This window comes from Cervus canadensis, chromosome 1, assembly GCF_019320065.1.
Source record: "Cervus canadensis isolate Bull #8, Minnesota chromosome 1, ASM1932006v1, whole genome shotgun sequence".
NCBI lineage: Eukaryota > Metazoa > Chordata > Mammalia > Artiodactyla > Cervidae > Cervus > Cervus canadensis.
Window position 1 is genome coordinate 32621172 of NC_057386.1, and position 13943 is coordinate 32635114.

Consider the following 13943-nt stretch of genomic DNA (forward strand, 5'->3'; position numbering starts at 1 on the left):
CTGTGTGCCTCTCATATCCCTCCTTTTTATTTTTAAATTTTCATTTTATTTATTCTTTCAGCTGCACGTTGCAGCATGTGGGATCTTAGTTCCCCTACCAGGGATCGAACCCTTGCCCCCTGCAGTGGGAGCAAGGAGTCTTAGCCAATGGACCACCAAGGAAGTCCCTTGTGTCCCTCCTTTTTAAATGGTAATGTGTACCATGGTTATCCTTTGACTGTCCCACCCTTGTATCCTGGGTGTGCAGGGGATGATCACTTGTCTCTTTAGCTCACAGGTGTTCAGGGGATGTACTTAGGGAATTACATCCAAAGAGCCTCATCTATACTTGGACTTGATTTAGATGTCGTGTTGGTTTCTAGGACTACCATAACAAAGGACCAAATACTGGGTGGTTTAAACAACAGAGATTTATTTTCTCACACTTCTGGAGACTAGAGCCAAGATCAAGGTATGCTTAGGTTTGGTTTCTTCTGAGATCTTCCTACTTGGTTTGCTGGTGGTCACCTTCTCTGTGTCTTCATGTGGTCTTTCTTCTATACATACACAACCCCGATGTCTCTATTCCTAGTCTCATAAGGATACCAGTCAGTTCGTGTAGGGCCCACCCTATAACCTCATTTTAATTTAATCACCTCTTTAAAGACCCTGTCTCCAAGCGTAGTCACTTTCTGAGGTACTGAGAATTAAGGCTTTAACACATGAATTTGGGGGGAAACAAAACTCAGTCCCTAACAGCAGGCAAATGTATTGCAAAATTCTGAACATTCATATTTTCCTGATGCCTCACCAGGTGACCAGGTAACCAGGTGTACCAGTGGGGTCTGGTTGGTTTAGTTCCTGCCACAAGTTCCTCTTCTGTGACCTAGTGACACTCAAATGCACCAGTAAATCCCCTCACGCCTTTTGCTTGTGGACTCCACCCTGACCCCAATAATGACATTTGCCCCCAGGTCCTCACACTCTCTCTCTCTCAGCTGTCCATCTGCTCGCTTGAGCCTGTTCCCAAGGTGTTCTTCCCATGGGTCATGCCATGTCCCCCTCTTCTAGGACCTCTAATTTCTTTTTTTTAATATTTTCGTTTTGTTGTTGTTGTTGTTTCACTGGGTCTTAGTTGCAGCATGTGAAATCTAGTTCCCTGACCCAAGAATTGAACCCAGGCCCCCTGCATTGGGAGCATGGAGTCTTAGCCGCTGGACCACCAGAGGATGTCCCATAGGGGCCTCTAATTTCTTTTGCCTCTCAACTGGCATTGCCACAGCCAAGTTGGAACAGTTCTTAAAGACCTCACAAGGGGGACTTAACTCCATCATTTATAACACAGCAAGATTCTAAAGTTCCAGCTGATTGATGCTGGAATTGGATGAGACTTTGGGGGGCCTTGGGATAGGTGAGCATATTTTGCTTGTGGAGGGAATGCAAACAATGTATGACCAGAAGGCAGACTCCGGTGACTTTAAAATATACAAATATACAAATTCTCTCTCTTTTTAAAATTTGGACACACTATGTGGCATATGGGATCTTTGTTCCCCACCCAGGGATCTAACCAGTGCCACCTGCAGTGGAGGCATGGAGTCGTAACTACTGGACCACCAGGGAAGTTACCCCACAAATTCTTGATACTCTTTCCCTCAATAGGTAGATCTTAACTCCCCTCCCCTTGAGTGTGGGGTGAACCTAGTGACTTGCTTCCAACCAATAGAACTATGATGGAAGTGACGGAGGATTTCTCCCAAGACTAGGTCATAAAAGGCACTGGAGCTTCCTCCTTGTTGCTCTCTTCAATGGCTCTCTGTGGGGGTAGCTAGCCCTGAAGTAGCAGATGAAGAAGCCCTTGTGGGGAGAAACTGAGGCTTCCTGCCAGCAGCCCTACCAGTGAACCATATTAGAAGTGGATCCTCCAGCCCCAGTCAAGCCATCAGATGACATCAGCAGACTTCAGATGACTCATCTGACATCCTGACTGTCACTTCATGAGAGAACCTGAGCAAGAACAATTCAGCTAAGTTGCTCCCAGGTTCCTGACCCCAGAAACCTGCATGATAATAAATATTTATTAAGTGGCTAAATTTGGGGGAATTTGTTACCCATCAATAAATAATATACCAGGTCTTTATGAAAACAGGAAAATTATATACAGACTGGAATAGTGGCCCCCTTATTTATTTAGGTTACCTGCCTAGCCTCTGTAGGCACTTGAGTGTATGACTCCTACAGAATTACAGAATCACTTTCTCTAATTAGATTTTATCTATTTCTAAGGCAGTGGTCATGACACACCTATGTTTTGTGTCCCTTCCCCAGGATGACTGATTCAATAAATCCTCCCAGAAACCCTTGCTAGCTACCCATGGGAGGAACATAAGGAGGACACTGAGTAGGGGTTTGTGGAATGTCTGTTCTGCCTAATTGTCAAGACGCTGCATTAGGTTCTTTGTTCAGAATATTTGCTTGAAGCTAGGTTAGAAATTCCATAGCTGCTAGTCAGGTAGGGTAAAGATTGGAACCTTTTTTAAAAAGCTCAAATAAAATAGATATCAGACATATATATTAGGTTGAAATCATATGAAATTAGAAGTTAATTTTAACTGCTGAAACAGCAATATCATATGGTTCAATAATAACACATATTTTTTTTAACATATCCAATCCACTCACAATTTGTCCCTGCACTCCTCCAGCTTGCTGGCATCAGGGCTCTAGCTGGAGGGATATAACGTGATACGGATCAGTCATACAGGCCAGCAAAGTGCAAGATACCCAAATCCCAATAGTCTCGGCCAGCACTGCCTAAACCAGAGGCCAGGTGTCTCTGTGAGCCTGGGTGTATAGCACACATGTGTAGCTTGTCTTTTGACCACAGGGCCTGATCCTACTGTTTTCCTGTCTTGCTCTCTGTCAGTCCTGTTGTTATAGAGTGGTGGGCATGGGAGATGGAGTAGGAAGCTGTAACAGCGAGAGAGTCAGGGAGGTGAAGTTAGGGGTGGTGGTGGAGGAGTTTCAGGTGGTGGAGGTGGAGGTGGTGGTCGAAGAGCTGATGAAGGTGGCGGTGGTACAGTTTGAGTTGATGCTGGTGGTACCCAGACACAGGGCTTTTTGAGTTCTCAGTCATCTGAGCTGGACACAGCAGGTAGGATTGCTGCTGGGGGCACAGCCATACCCTCTACTGTGCTCTCCTTGTTTAACCTGCTTCTTTACCTTTGGGTCATTTTGCTTTTGAACCCCTCACTGTGAGTAAACCATCAAGTTCAATAGTGATATCTCTCTCCTGATGACTCTCCAGCTACTAAGAACAAATGTTAGGGCAGAGGCAACAAAATTGAAAGAAGTTTAGCTCCCAGAGAGGTGTTTGCCTGTATACAAGTGTGCTTGTTGAGGGGAGAGATGGGCAGGCTTGAGGACCAAAGTGTGCTGAAAGGCCCCTTGGCAGAAAGAACTGGGAAACACACTTGTTCATTCTCCCTTCCTCTCCTTATTCAAGCTCTTGTCTTGTCTCAACAACTGCTGGACATGATAAATAATAGACAATTTATTCTACATCATCTAAGCTGTAGGCAAGGCAGGAACAAGGATGAGGTGTGCAGAGCTGGCCTAAAGTCCTCCCTCTCTAATTCCTTGCAGTGATGAGGGCCAACCTACTTCAGGGATTGGAGAGGGGAAGGATGAGGAGGCAGGTTCAGAGGAATAAACAGGACTTGGAGCCAGGGATGTCTTCTTTTGCTCAGGGTCCAGGACTTCCTCCTGGCTGACAGTTGTGTTGGAGGTAACCGGCTCACTCACAGATTCATGTTCGGAGCTGGAACTGCTGCTGCTGCTGCTGGCGGGATGGCTCAGAATCAGACACCAGAACTCTCCATGGTTGAAGTAGCAGAGGACTGCTGGGAAAGGACAAGGAGAAAGGGGAGAGGAAAGTCAGAGATTGGGAGGAACAAGTGGCAACCAAAGTGAGGCCAAGGGGAAGAAAAGTCCCTAAGAACCTATCCCTGGGGATTGACAGCCCTCTCCCTCCACACTTTCTCTGCCCTGACCCACCTATGTTCCCTGCTTCCCAGGGCCCTCTGGACCACTCACCACAGATGGCATACAGGATAAACACCAGCCAACCAATGAAGTAGCTCCAGCAGAGGGGGATTGATAAATTCTTTCTCAACTCGAAGAGCCAGACGTTAGCAGGGAACAGTATGAGGGTGAAGAAAACGAAGAAGGCTAGGAGACAAAGGGGTGCAAGGGGGTCTTATTTTCACTCAAGAATTCCAAAAGGATTCTTCCTCATCTGCTGAACTACAGTCACAAACCACAACCCCCATCAGCGCACACAGAGCACGCGGTCCCAGAGGTTCATGGGAATCGACCTCTCCACCTCCACCCCACCAGCGACCAGCAATCGACGGAACTCAGTTCTCAGTCAAAAACTACTAGTTCTGTCCTCCTACCACCCACAAACCCAGACCCCACTCCCAAAGAAAGGAAGAGGAAGAAGTGCCAGGAAGATGTGGGTTAGGAGAAACTAAGGACCTTTTCCAGAGCTAGGGGGCACCTTCACAGAAGCTCATGACAGTCCCAATCCAGCCAAAAAAGGACAATTTCTGAAGACCAGGTATGTACGGCAGGTGCAACCAGATGGTGAGGATGATGCCCAGCCCTAAGGCCAGGCAGAAGGTAATCTTGGCCACCCCAAAAGCTGGGTGATTTGTCCACAGCTTAAAACTGTCTAGGGAAAATGAGAAAACAGGATGAACTAAAGATTCGCAAAAGACAAAATATAATTGAATAAGCAAATACAAGGAAATAACCAAACAAATGCACATTTGAGATAACAATAATAAAATATCACTTTCACCTATTAAATAGGCAAAGATTCTTGATATGGAGATTGTGTGATAACCCCAACCATATGAAAACAAATGCCTCAAGGGGGAAGCTGGACAGACGACTTGAACTGCAGTTCTCAAAAAAATACAAATGTCCAATAAAAACATGAAACTCAACAATAAAAAAAAAAAGAAACTCAACAATAAGAACTACAAATTAAATGTGATTTTTTTGGTTTATCAAATTAGCAAAGATCAAAACAAAATTGATCGTATCTAGTGTAAGAAAGGATTTAGAGAAAAGAGGTGCTTTCACACACCATTGGTGGGTAGGATCTCTGATGTGTGATCAGAGATGCTACCCAAATCTAAATTTTTAAGACCCATTGCCCCAGCAATACATCCTCTTGGAATTTATGTTAAGGAAACAATCCAAGATATGCATCAAAATTTATGTACAGAGATCTTCTTTCCAGAATTATTTATATGTCTGACAAGAGAGTTGTTAAGTTATATAAGGTACCCACACATTAGATTATTATGTGTTCATTAAAAACCATGATATGATAGATCATTGTCTCCGGATAGAATCTAAGGAGGGAACCTGGAAGGTGGAAGGCTCACTTTAATCTGTTGTGTTTTTTGAATTTTCACTGTGTTCATATACTATGTAATAAAGTAAATTTTTAACATAGATATTTATAGAATAATTATTTTATGATACAAATAATATGCTTACCACTGAAAAGTGGAGTTTACAACACTGAGCATGTAAAATGATTACAATTTTGAAAAATTAAAATACATATTTGTTAAAAATAAAGCTACATATATATTTATTTGTATTTATTTTATATAGATACACAAAAGACTGGAAGTTAACTGCAATTATATCTGTGTGAAGAAATTTTAGGTGATTTTTATTTTCTTTCTTAAACTTTCTGCATTCTAACAATAATTGTGCAACTTTTTAAATTAAAAAAATAATATATTTGTGTGTTTAAAGTTAACAGTCATAACTTTAAAAAGAATATGAAAAAAATATGTATGTGTATAACTGAATCACTTTGCTATAGAGCAGAAATTAATGCAACATTTTAAATCAATTATACTTCAATAAAATAAAATTTTAAAAAATAATAAACAGTCATTGCTGACAAAGTTACAATGAAACAGCCTCTTCGTACATTGTTAGTGGAAGCATAAATTGTTTTCATACTTTTTGAAAGCAACATGGAAAATTTTATTAAAAAGCCTTATGATAATTATACTCTTTGATCCATTAAACCCACTTTAGGAAATCTATTCCAGAGATACTAAACACAGGAAGAACTTCATGATTAGCAAGCTTTGTTGATCCTTTTTTCTTAAGTATGTAACTGGAAATAAATTTGCCAAGAATAAATAAGATAGTCAAGTCACAATTAAAAAATCTATTAAGTTGAATAGTATAGTCTTAATATGGGGTGTTTATTATATCTCATACATTTTTAAATAATATAAAATAAGTAATAAAAATAACCTAAAGATATAACATAGTTTATGAAGAATGAATATAACTATGTAAAAATTATTCAAAAAGTGTTCAATTTTTTTAAAAAAGAAGCCTGGAAAAAAATGAGTGCTGAATAAACATCCAGTAGTGACTGTCTTTGAGTAACCTATAGAGCAAAAACTCATGTAGGTGCTTATGTTTTTGAGCCAGACACATCTGAGTTATAATTGTAAACCTGCCATTATTAGGTTGTTATGTATGAATTTGCTCAGGTGAAAAGAGGTCAAAAATTGGCCCCGTCTTGTGGTTCAGCCTAATAGCTTTATGATCTTGAGCAAGGTAACCTGAGTCTCAGTGTCCTCATCTGTAATATGAGGATAATTATCCCTAGCTCTTAGAGTTGATAGGGGATTAACTTAAGCAAATAGAATAAGGTTGCAAATAATGATAGCTTTTGTTGCCCCACATTTATTGGAATAAGGACGTATTACTTTCATGATGGGGCTTCCCTGGTGATTCAGTGGTAAAGAACCTGCCTGCTAATGCAGGAGACTGCCTGCAATGAAGGAGAGACAGGTTCGATCCCTAGGCTGGGAAGATCCTCTAGAGACAGAAATGGCAGCCCCTCCACCCCACCCACCCAGTATTCTTGCCTGGAAAATCCCTTGGACTGAGAAGCCTGGCGGGTTACAGTTCTTGGGGTCTCAAAAGTCAATCACGACTTAGCAACTAAAGCACCACCACTTTCATAATGGAAGTAAATAATGGCTGTGTAACTTTTTTTTTCTTAATGTGGAGCTTTTTTTTTTTTTAAGCTTTTATTGAATTTGTTACAATATTGCTTCCATTTTCTGTTTTGATTTTTGGCTGCCAGGCATATGGGATCTTAGCTCCCACTGACCAGGGATGGTTCTTGCACCCCTGCATTGGAAGGCGAAGGCTTAACCACTGGACTGCCAGGGAAGTCCTCTACGGCTTAAAAAAAAAAATGTTAATAAGGTCAAGAAGTGAAATTCGGGGGTCAAAAGTTCTGGTTTTCCACAAATGTTGAGAAAGGTGACCCAAACCTGGGAGGGGAGAGGACAACAGAGGTAAAATTAACAAGACTAGGAAATGGAGTAGCTGCAGGCACTCTGGGAAGGAGGAGGGAGCAAGGTAACCAGAGGTGGAAACACAGATCTGGTCCAGAAGAGTAAAAGCCTGTGGCCGGGGAAGAACAGCGGTGGGAACGTGGGCCTGCGGAAGAGCATTCTGAGGACTCCTCAAGCTCTCCTCAAGCTCTGGGTCCGAAAGCCTTGAGGAAAGAAATTCCCAACCCCCTAGGGCTCTTCTCCCAGGATAATAGTGAATTGTGTCATTCATGAGTGATTCACAAACCCCCAGAGTCCAAGTCCCTCACAACATTTCTGTAAGCACAGACTTGACTGCGAGCCTTCCCATAGGGGCAGGAGAAGTGGTTTGCCCAACTGAGGAGGAACAATGATCCCTGGGGGGGTCTCAGGGCCAGTAGAACCACTTTACTGGTCAAAAAAAGTGGAGCTGACCAGAGGGAATGGCCAAGAATACTGGGGTGCAGAGGCCGAGGCCAAGGCAAGCAGGAGCCCCTGGGGTGGGATGAGGGAGTAAGGGTCTCACCTTTCCCATTCTGAGTTGGAACTGCTCTTGAATTTGTAGAAATGCAGGAGCCCCAGGGACATTATGTGAACTGACGTGTAGATTTTGGTGGTGACGTTCGTGGGCCAGTGCTGGTAGAAACGGATCCTCTCAAGGCACAGCCATTTCTTGGAGAAGACCATGACCACCAGCAGGATGAAGGCGAGCAGGCTGAGCTCTGAGGCCAACACCTGCGATATCCAGCGGGAGCTGTGTGTAATCCTGCACTGCAGGAGTAGCGGAGAAACCCTGTGGAGCTTCACGCTGTGGCCCTTAATCACCGGCCAGTTACTGTCAGGGGTGGAGACACAGTTCTGCACCCCTTCCTCTTGTCCCGGGCTCACCACCACCCCATCCTGCTTTCCAGCCCTCCCAGCCCTTTCCAGGCTTCTGATGTTCATCACTTTCTCTTCCTGACCCAGGGAATTCATCCCTAATGTTCCCTGTCCCCATCTTGAGTACTCCCTGACTCCGCTTCTATCCTCCACCCCATCTCCCCCTTCCCTTGCCAGTGTCAGTTGTCCTTCATCATTTAAATGTTTTCATCAGGCAGAGCAGTGGCCACCACAGCACCTGGGGTCTGGAAAAGAACAACCCATTCAGCAGGAGAGGGCCCCTAACTGCCATGGAATATTCCTTTGTGGAGGGAGGGGGGGCATCAACTGGGGGAAGGGGCCCACAGCTTCAGCTCAAACTCTTTCTGGAAACCCTGCTCCTCTGGGGCCTCAACTCAGAACTGTGGGTGTGATGCCTCCTTCCTCTAAGAGCCCTTGTCGCTGAGGGTCTGCTTTGCTCTTCCCACATCCTCTGCCCTAACCCCACCCCCAAGTACTCACGGATGGAGCAGGAGAAGGGGAGGAGCTTGTCCCCAGGGAGACGATTGGATATGCCACCCACAGGTGTCACCATCCTTCTCCCTACTTCTCCCACCTCCACTCACTTCTGGTCCTCAGTTCCCACCCCTTCCCCTCTTTTTACCTTTTTACCTTTTTTTTTTTTTTCCTCTTAGCACCAGAGGGGAAAGACACAGGACCAGGAGGGGACGTGAGAGTGTCATACAGTCTGAGATTTTCCTAAGCTGCCTTTTGAGCTATAGGAAAATAAATCTGAGTCACCAGAGGCAGCCTAATCACTGTGGCTTCCAGACCTCAGTTAGCCCCTGGAATTCTCGTGAGCAGCAAGCCTCTCAAATTTAGGCTGTGAGTCTGAATCCCATCAGAGTTGATTCACTTTATGAAAAGAGTGATACACGTGGTTAAGAACAAAGGCTTTCGGTCCAGCAACCCAAGAGAGGAGTTAGGGATCTTCCTCTTAATGGCCTTATGAACCTGGAAGAATCATATAGCTTCTCTGTGTCTTAGTTTACTCATCTGTAACATAGGACAATACTTGTCTAGATTCGGTTTGAGTATTGAATAAGATAATGGACAAAAAGCAATCTTTTGTTCATAGTAAATTCCCAGAAAGTGGAGACATTATTTTTAAATATTTTATTTATTTATTTGGCTGTTACCGGCCTTAGCTGCAGCATGTGGGATCAAGTTCCCTGACCAGGGATTGAACCCTGGCCCCCTGCATTGGGAGCACAGAATCTTAGCTGCTGGACCACCAGGGAAGTCCCAAGCAGCATCATTATTCTTATTGTTTTCATTGTTGTGCACTCTCACCAGCGAACATAGAAGAAAGAGCAAAAACACAGAGGTGTTTAGCAGGCATCCTTGCTGACGAGTGACTGCAAATGATGGAATGGAATTTAAATTAATATAAGCCAAGGGGGGAGTTAATTATAGATCATGAGGTCATGTGCATAGCTGGAACTCAGAATAATTAGAATCATGAATTCAAATCCTGTGTGGACTCTGCCTCTGTGTCTTAATACATTTGGTCTGCTATAACAAAATATCATAGAGTTGTTCAGTCGCTTAGTCATGTCCGACTCTTTGCAACCCCGTGGACTGCAGCACACCAGGCTTCATAGACTGCAGAATTTATAAACAACAGAAACTTATTTCTCGTAGTTTTGGAGGCTGGAAGTCCAAGATCATGGTACCATCCAACCATAATTGGCATATTCGGGCGATAGCCCAATTCCAGATCACAGACTTCTTGCTGTGTCCTCAGGTGAAGCTAGGGATCCCTGTGGGGTCTCTTTCAAAAGGACATTAAGCCTATTCATGAAAGTGGAGCCTCCCACCTCCTCAAACCTTCACCTTGCGGGTTACTTTCCCAACATACGTATTTGGGGGACACAGATATTCAGATCACAGAACTTGGACACTGGTCTTGCTTCTCCTTGATCATTGTTTTTTAAAAAACGTATTTATTTTATGAATGCATTTATTACTTTTGGTTGTGCTGGGTCTTCATTGCTGCTCCAGGGCTTTCTCTAGTTTCGGCAAGCAGGGACTTCTTGTGGCAGTGGCTCATTTTGCTGCGCAGACCACAGGCTCCAGAGATGCATCAGCAGTTGTGGCACATGGGCTTAGCTCCTCTGCAGCACATGGAATCTTCCTGAACCAGGGATCAAACCTGTATCCCCTGTACTGGCAGGTGGATTCTTATCCACTGTGCCCCAGGGAAGTCCCTACCTGAGTATCTTTTTCTTTCTCTGGAAACCACCCTCCATCTTTTCTCTCATCCACATGGTGAGAAATGTGGCCTTACACCCCACATAGTCCATCTTACACCTTTAGCAGCCAGAGCAAAGATCGCTCCATTCCAAGCCCAAATATTCTCTGGCCCTGCCAGGGACGAGTGCAATCCCATTAACCATGGTCAGGGTCACCCAAGTCTGGAGGCTGACCTACAAACTAATGACAGATAGGGAGTTGGTGGGCAAATTCTCTAGCTTTCTCAGTTACAGGTAGGAATAACTGTGAAGTGTGTTCTATGCCAGGAGGGACCAGTGTTGGGGGGAAGGTGCTGGCCCTACTAGGAATGAGAAATCATATGCAGCACAATACAATATGGAAGAATCTAGGCAATACAATGTTTCCTGAAAACTGTAACTCCCAGAAAACAATGCCACAGATATGATACCATTTTTATAGAGATTATAAACAAGCACAACTAAGCAAAACATTGTTGAAACATACATTCTATTATGATTGCATGGCATGTTTTAAAAAGCAGTGGAATGATAAACACAAAATGTAAAATAGTGGCTATTTCTCAGGGGAGGCAGGGAAATAGGACAGAGAGGGTTACACTGGTACATACACCAGTTGGCAGTAGGCTATTTGTTCCTGAGTTGGGTGATGAGTGCACGGGTATTCATTACATTAGAATCATTTAGAATCATTTGACCAAGCGCCAAAGAATTGATGTTTTCGAACTGTGGTGTTAGAGAAGACTCGAGAGTCCCTTGCACTGTAAGGAGATCAAATCAGTCAGTCCTAAAGGAATTGTAACGTAATTAGCCTCCAACTAATAAAAATAAATGGAAAAAATCCTAAAGGAAATCAACCTTGAATATTCACTAGAAGGATTGATGCTGAAGCTGAAGTTCCAACACTTTGGTCACCTGATGTGAAGAGCCAACTCATTGGAAAAGACTCTGATGCTGAGAAAGATTGAAGGCAGGAGGAGAAGGGGATGACAGAGGATGAGATGACTGGATGACATCACCAATTCAATGGACATGAATTTGAGCACACTCCGGGAGCTAGTGAGGGACAGGGTAGCCAGCATGCTACAGTCCATGGGGTCATAGAGTCAGACACAACTGAATGACTAAACAACAACAAATAACAGTGAATGTATATTCCATATAAACCTGTGAATGTATCAAATTCTGTTTTTCAAAAGTTAATTAAAAATAGTCCAACACAATCTCCTCAAGAAAGGAAATGTAATCTTAGTGATTACTAGCTCTGCAATGAAAGATATTTATACAGTCACAATATATAAGGTAAACACTGCTTATTGAGTTTCAATTTTATTTATTTATTTTTTTGAGTTTCAGTTTTAGAATCAACAGATGGACAAAGCACGGAAGACTCAACCACAGCTATGAAAGTAAACATAGCTGTTATCAGTCTTGATGTTGCCAAAATAAAAGCCTAGAAGAGGTAAACTGGAGGACAGAAGGAAGAGAAAGAGCCAAAGGGAAGGGTGAGGGATCTGACAAGAGAGTCTCCATGTAAGGTTGTGCAGGATGGGCACTGCACAAGAGCACATGGCAAAGAGGGTAAGAACTGAACTCTAGTCTTCATTCTGCTCAATCAGCCATACCCCACCAAGGGGTCCCCAGTGGCCTGGAGGAAGATGTGCTTTGTTCTACATCTACATAAAGGTGCTGCTCCCTGACAAGTCAACTAACCCTACATCTGTTCAGAAGGGCTGCCTGTTAACCACAAGGTTGTAGGCACACAGGGCCCTCTTGGGCTAGCAGCAGCACTGACCAATTATCTTGTAAGATTTTGTATCAGTGTGAGTTCTTTGGTTACAAGCACAAAGCCAGACTGACTAAGCTAGGCAAAAAGGAGTATATTGGATGATACCAAGTAAGCACAGACTCAAAAGGAAAGCAGAACATCCAAGCCTAGAACTAAACAAAGACCAGGGGAGCATGGACAAATCATTAACAAGAGCTGGTCTCCCAGGACTTGCCTGGTGGTCCAGTGGTTAAGACTCCACACTCCCAAAGCAGGAGGCACAGATTTGATCCTTGATTGGGGAACCAAGATCCCACATCCGTGCATGACCTAAGACATAGAATAAATAAATAAAAATTAAAATTTCTTTAAAAATAAAAAAGAACTGGTCTCTCTACCCACCATTGTCTCCCAGATCCCCCTGAACCTCCATCCTTCTCTATTTCTAGGTAGGACTCCAAAACCCAAGCATCTGACTAGCTCAGATGCCTTGATTGACAGCCCATGAACTACATGGGCGTAGGAAGGGATCACTTCCCCCAAAAGAAAGGAAGCTGAGCAGTCGACTAGTAATGATCACGTGCTCACACAAGTACAGAGTGGCAGCCAGAATGGAGTGCGAGACTGGGAGATTTCTGAAAAGGAAGGAGCCCCACTGTTGCATCGGTAAGGGCAGGTGCTTACCCATGCTTCTAGGACAGTAGCCCCTGGAGAACATGGACTTAGGCTTAGAACATGGACTCGAGAACACAAGTTTATTGGTCACTCCTTGAATGTCCATGTGGATGTGCTTTGCTGCCTATGTGACACTTAGAAATAGTCCTGCCCCAAGCCAGCTCACCCCAGTACAAACTCCAGCATGAATCTCCTCTGTGATGAGCTCCCAGACCCCTGGCCTTGCTAGGATATCTCTGAGGCCAGAATCCACGTGCTGCAAGGTCCCTCCCTTTTGCCTCTATGAAATATACATTCTTCCTTCATGTGGGCCTGTTGAAGGTGGCGTTTCTCAAACCCAAATGTGTGTACTCCTGGTCTGGGCATCTCATTAAAATGCAGATGCCACAGTTTGGACAACCCCCCAGGTGGTGCCTGCGCTGCCATTCTAAGGATAGCACACTGAATAAAGAGCTAGACTCCTGAAGATCTAGGTTGCTAGATCCACTCTCCTCCCAGGATGTCCTTTGACCTTTAGGCTTTGGGCACATGGGAAAATGATGGGCAGACAGGCTTGCTTGTGTGTGTCCTGCTTGCTTGGTTCTGCCTCTGTGGGACATTCCATTGCCTTCTATATACCAACTAAACAGAAGTAGAAAGAAAAAAAGGTTGCTTAAAGCAAGAAGTGAAGTAACTGCAAAAAAAAGAATTTCTGCTCCTGGAAGAATGCAGTTTAGAAGAATGAAAAGACAAGACACAGACTGGGGGAAAATATTTTCAAATCATATATTTGATAAAGAACTTATATCAAGAATATACAAAGAACTCTCCAAACACAATAATAAGAAAACAAACTACTCACTTTGTAAAAGGCCCAAAGTTTTGAACAGACACTTCATCAAAGAAGATATACGAATGGCCAATAAGCACATGAAAAGATATTCAGCATCA

The 13943-nt window shown here is 43.6% G+C and overlaps 1 protein-coding gene across 1 annotated transcript; it reads right to left on the reverse strand.

The window, feature by feature from the left end:
- Nucleotides 1–2694: 2694 nt before the first annotated feature.
- Nucleotides 2695–8363, reverse strand: ODF4 (outer dense fiber of sperm tails 4). The gene is made up of 5 exons (XM_043438077.1): nucleotides 7945–8363; nucleotides 4541–4710; nucleotides 4075–4209; nucleotides 3784–3881; nucleotides 2695–2706 (listed from the first exon to the last, which is right to left on the reverse strand). Exons 1-5 carry the CDS (start codon nucleotides 8361–8363, stop codon nucleotides 2695–2697), a joined length of 834 nt encoding a protein of 277 aa, XP_043294012.1.
- Nucleotides 8364–13943: the final 5580 nt, after the last annotated feature.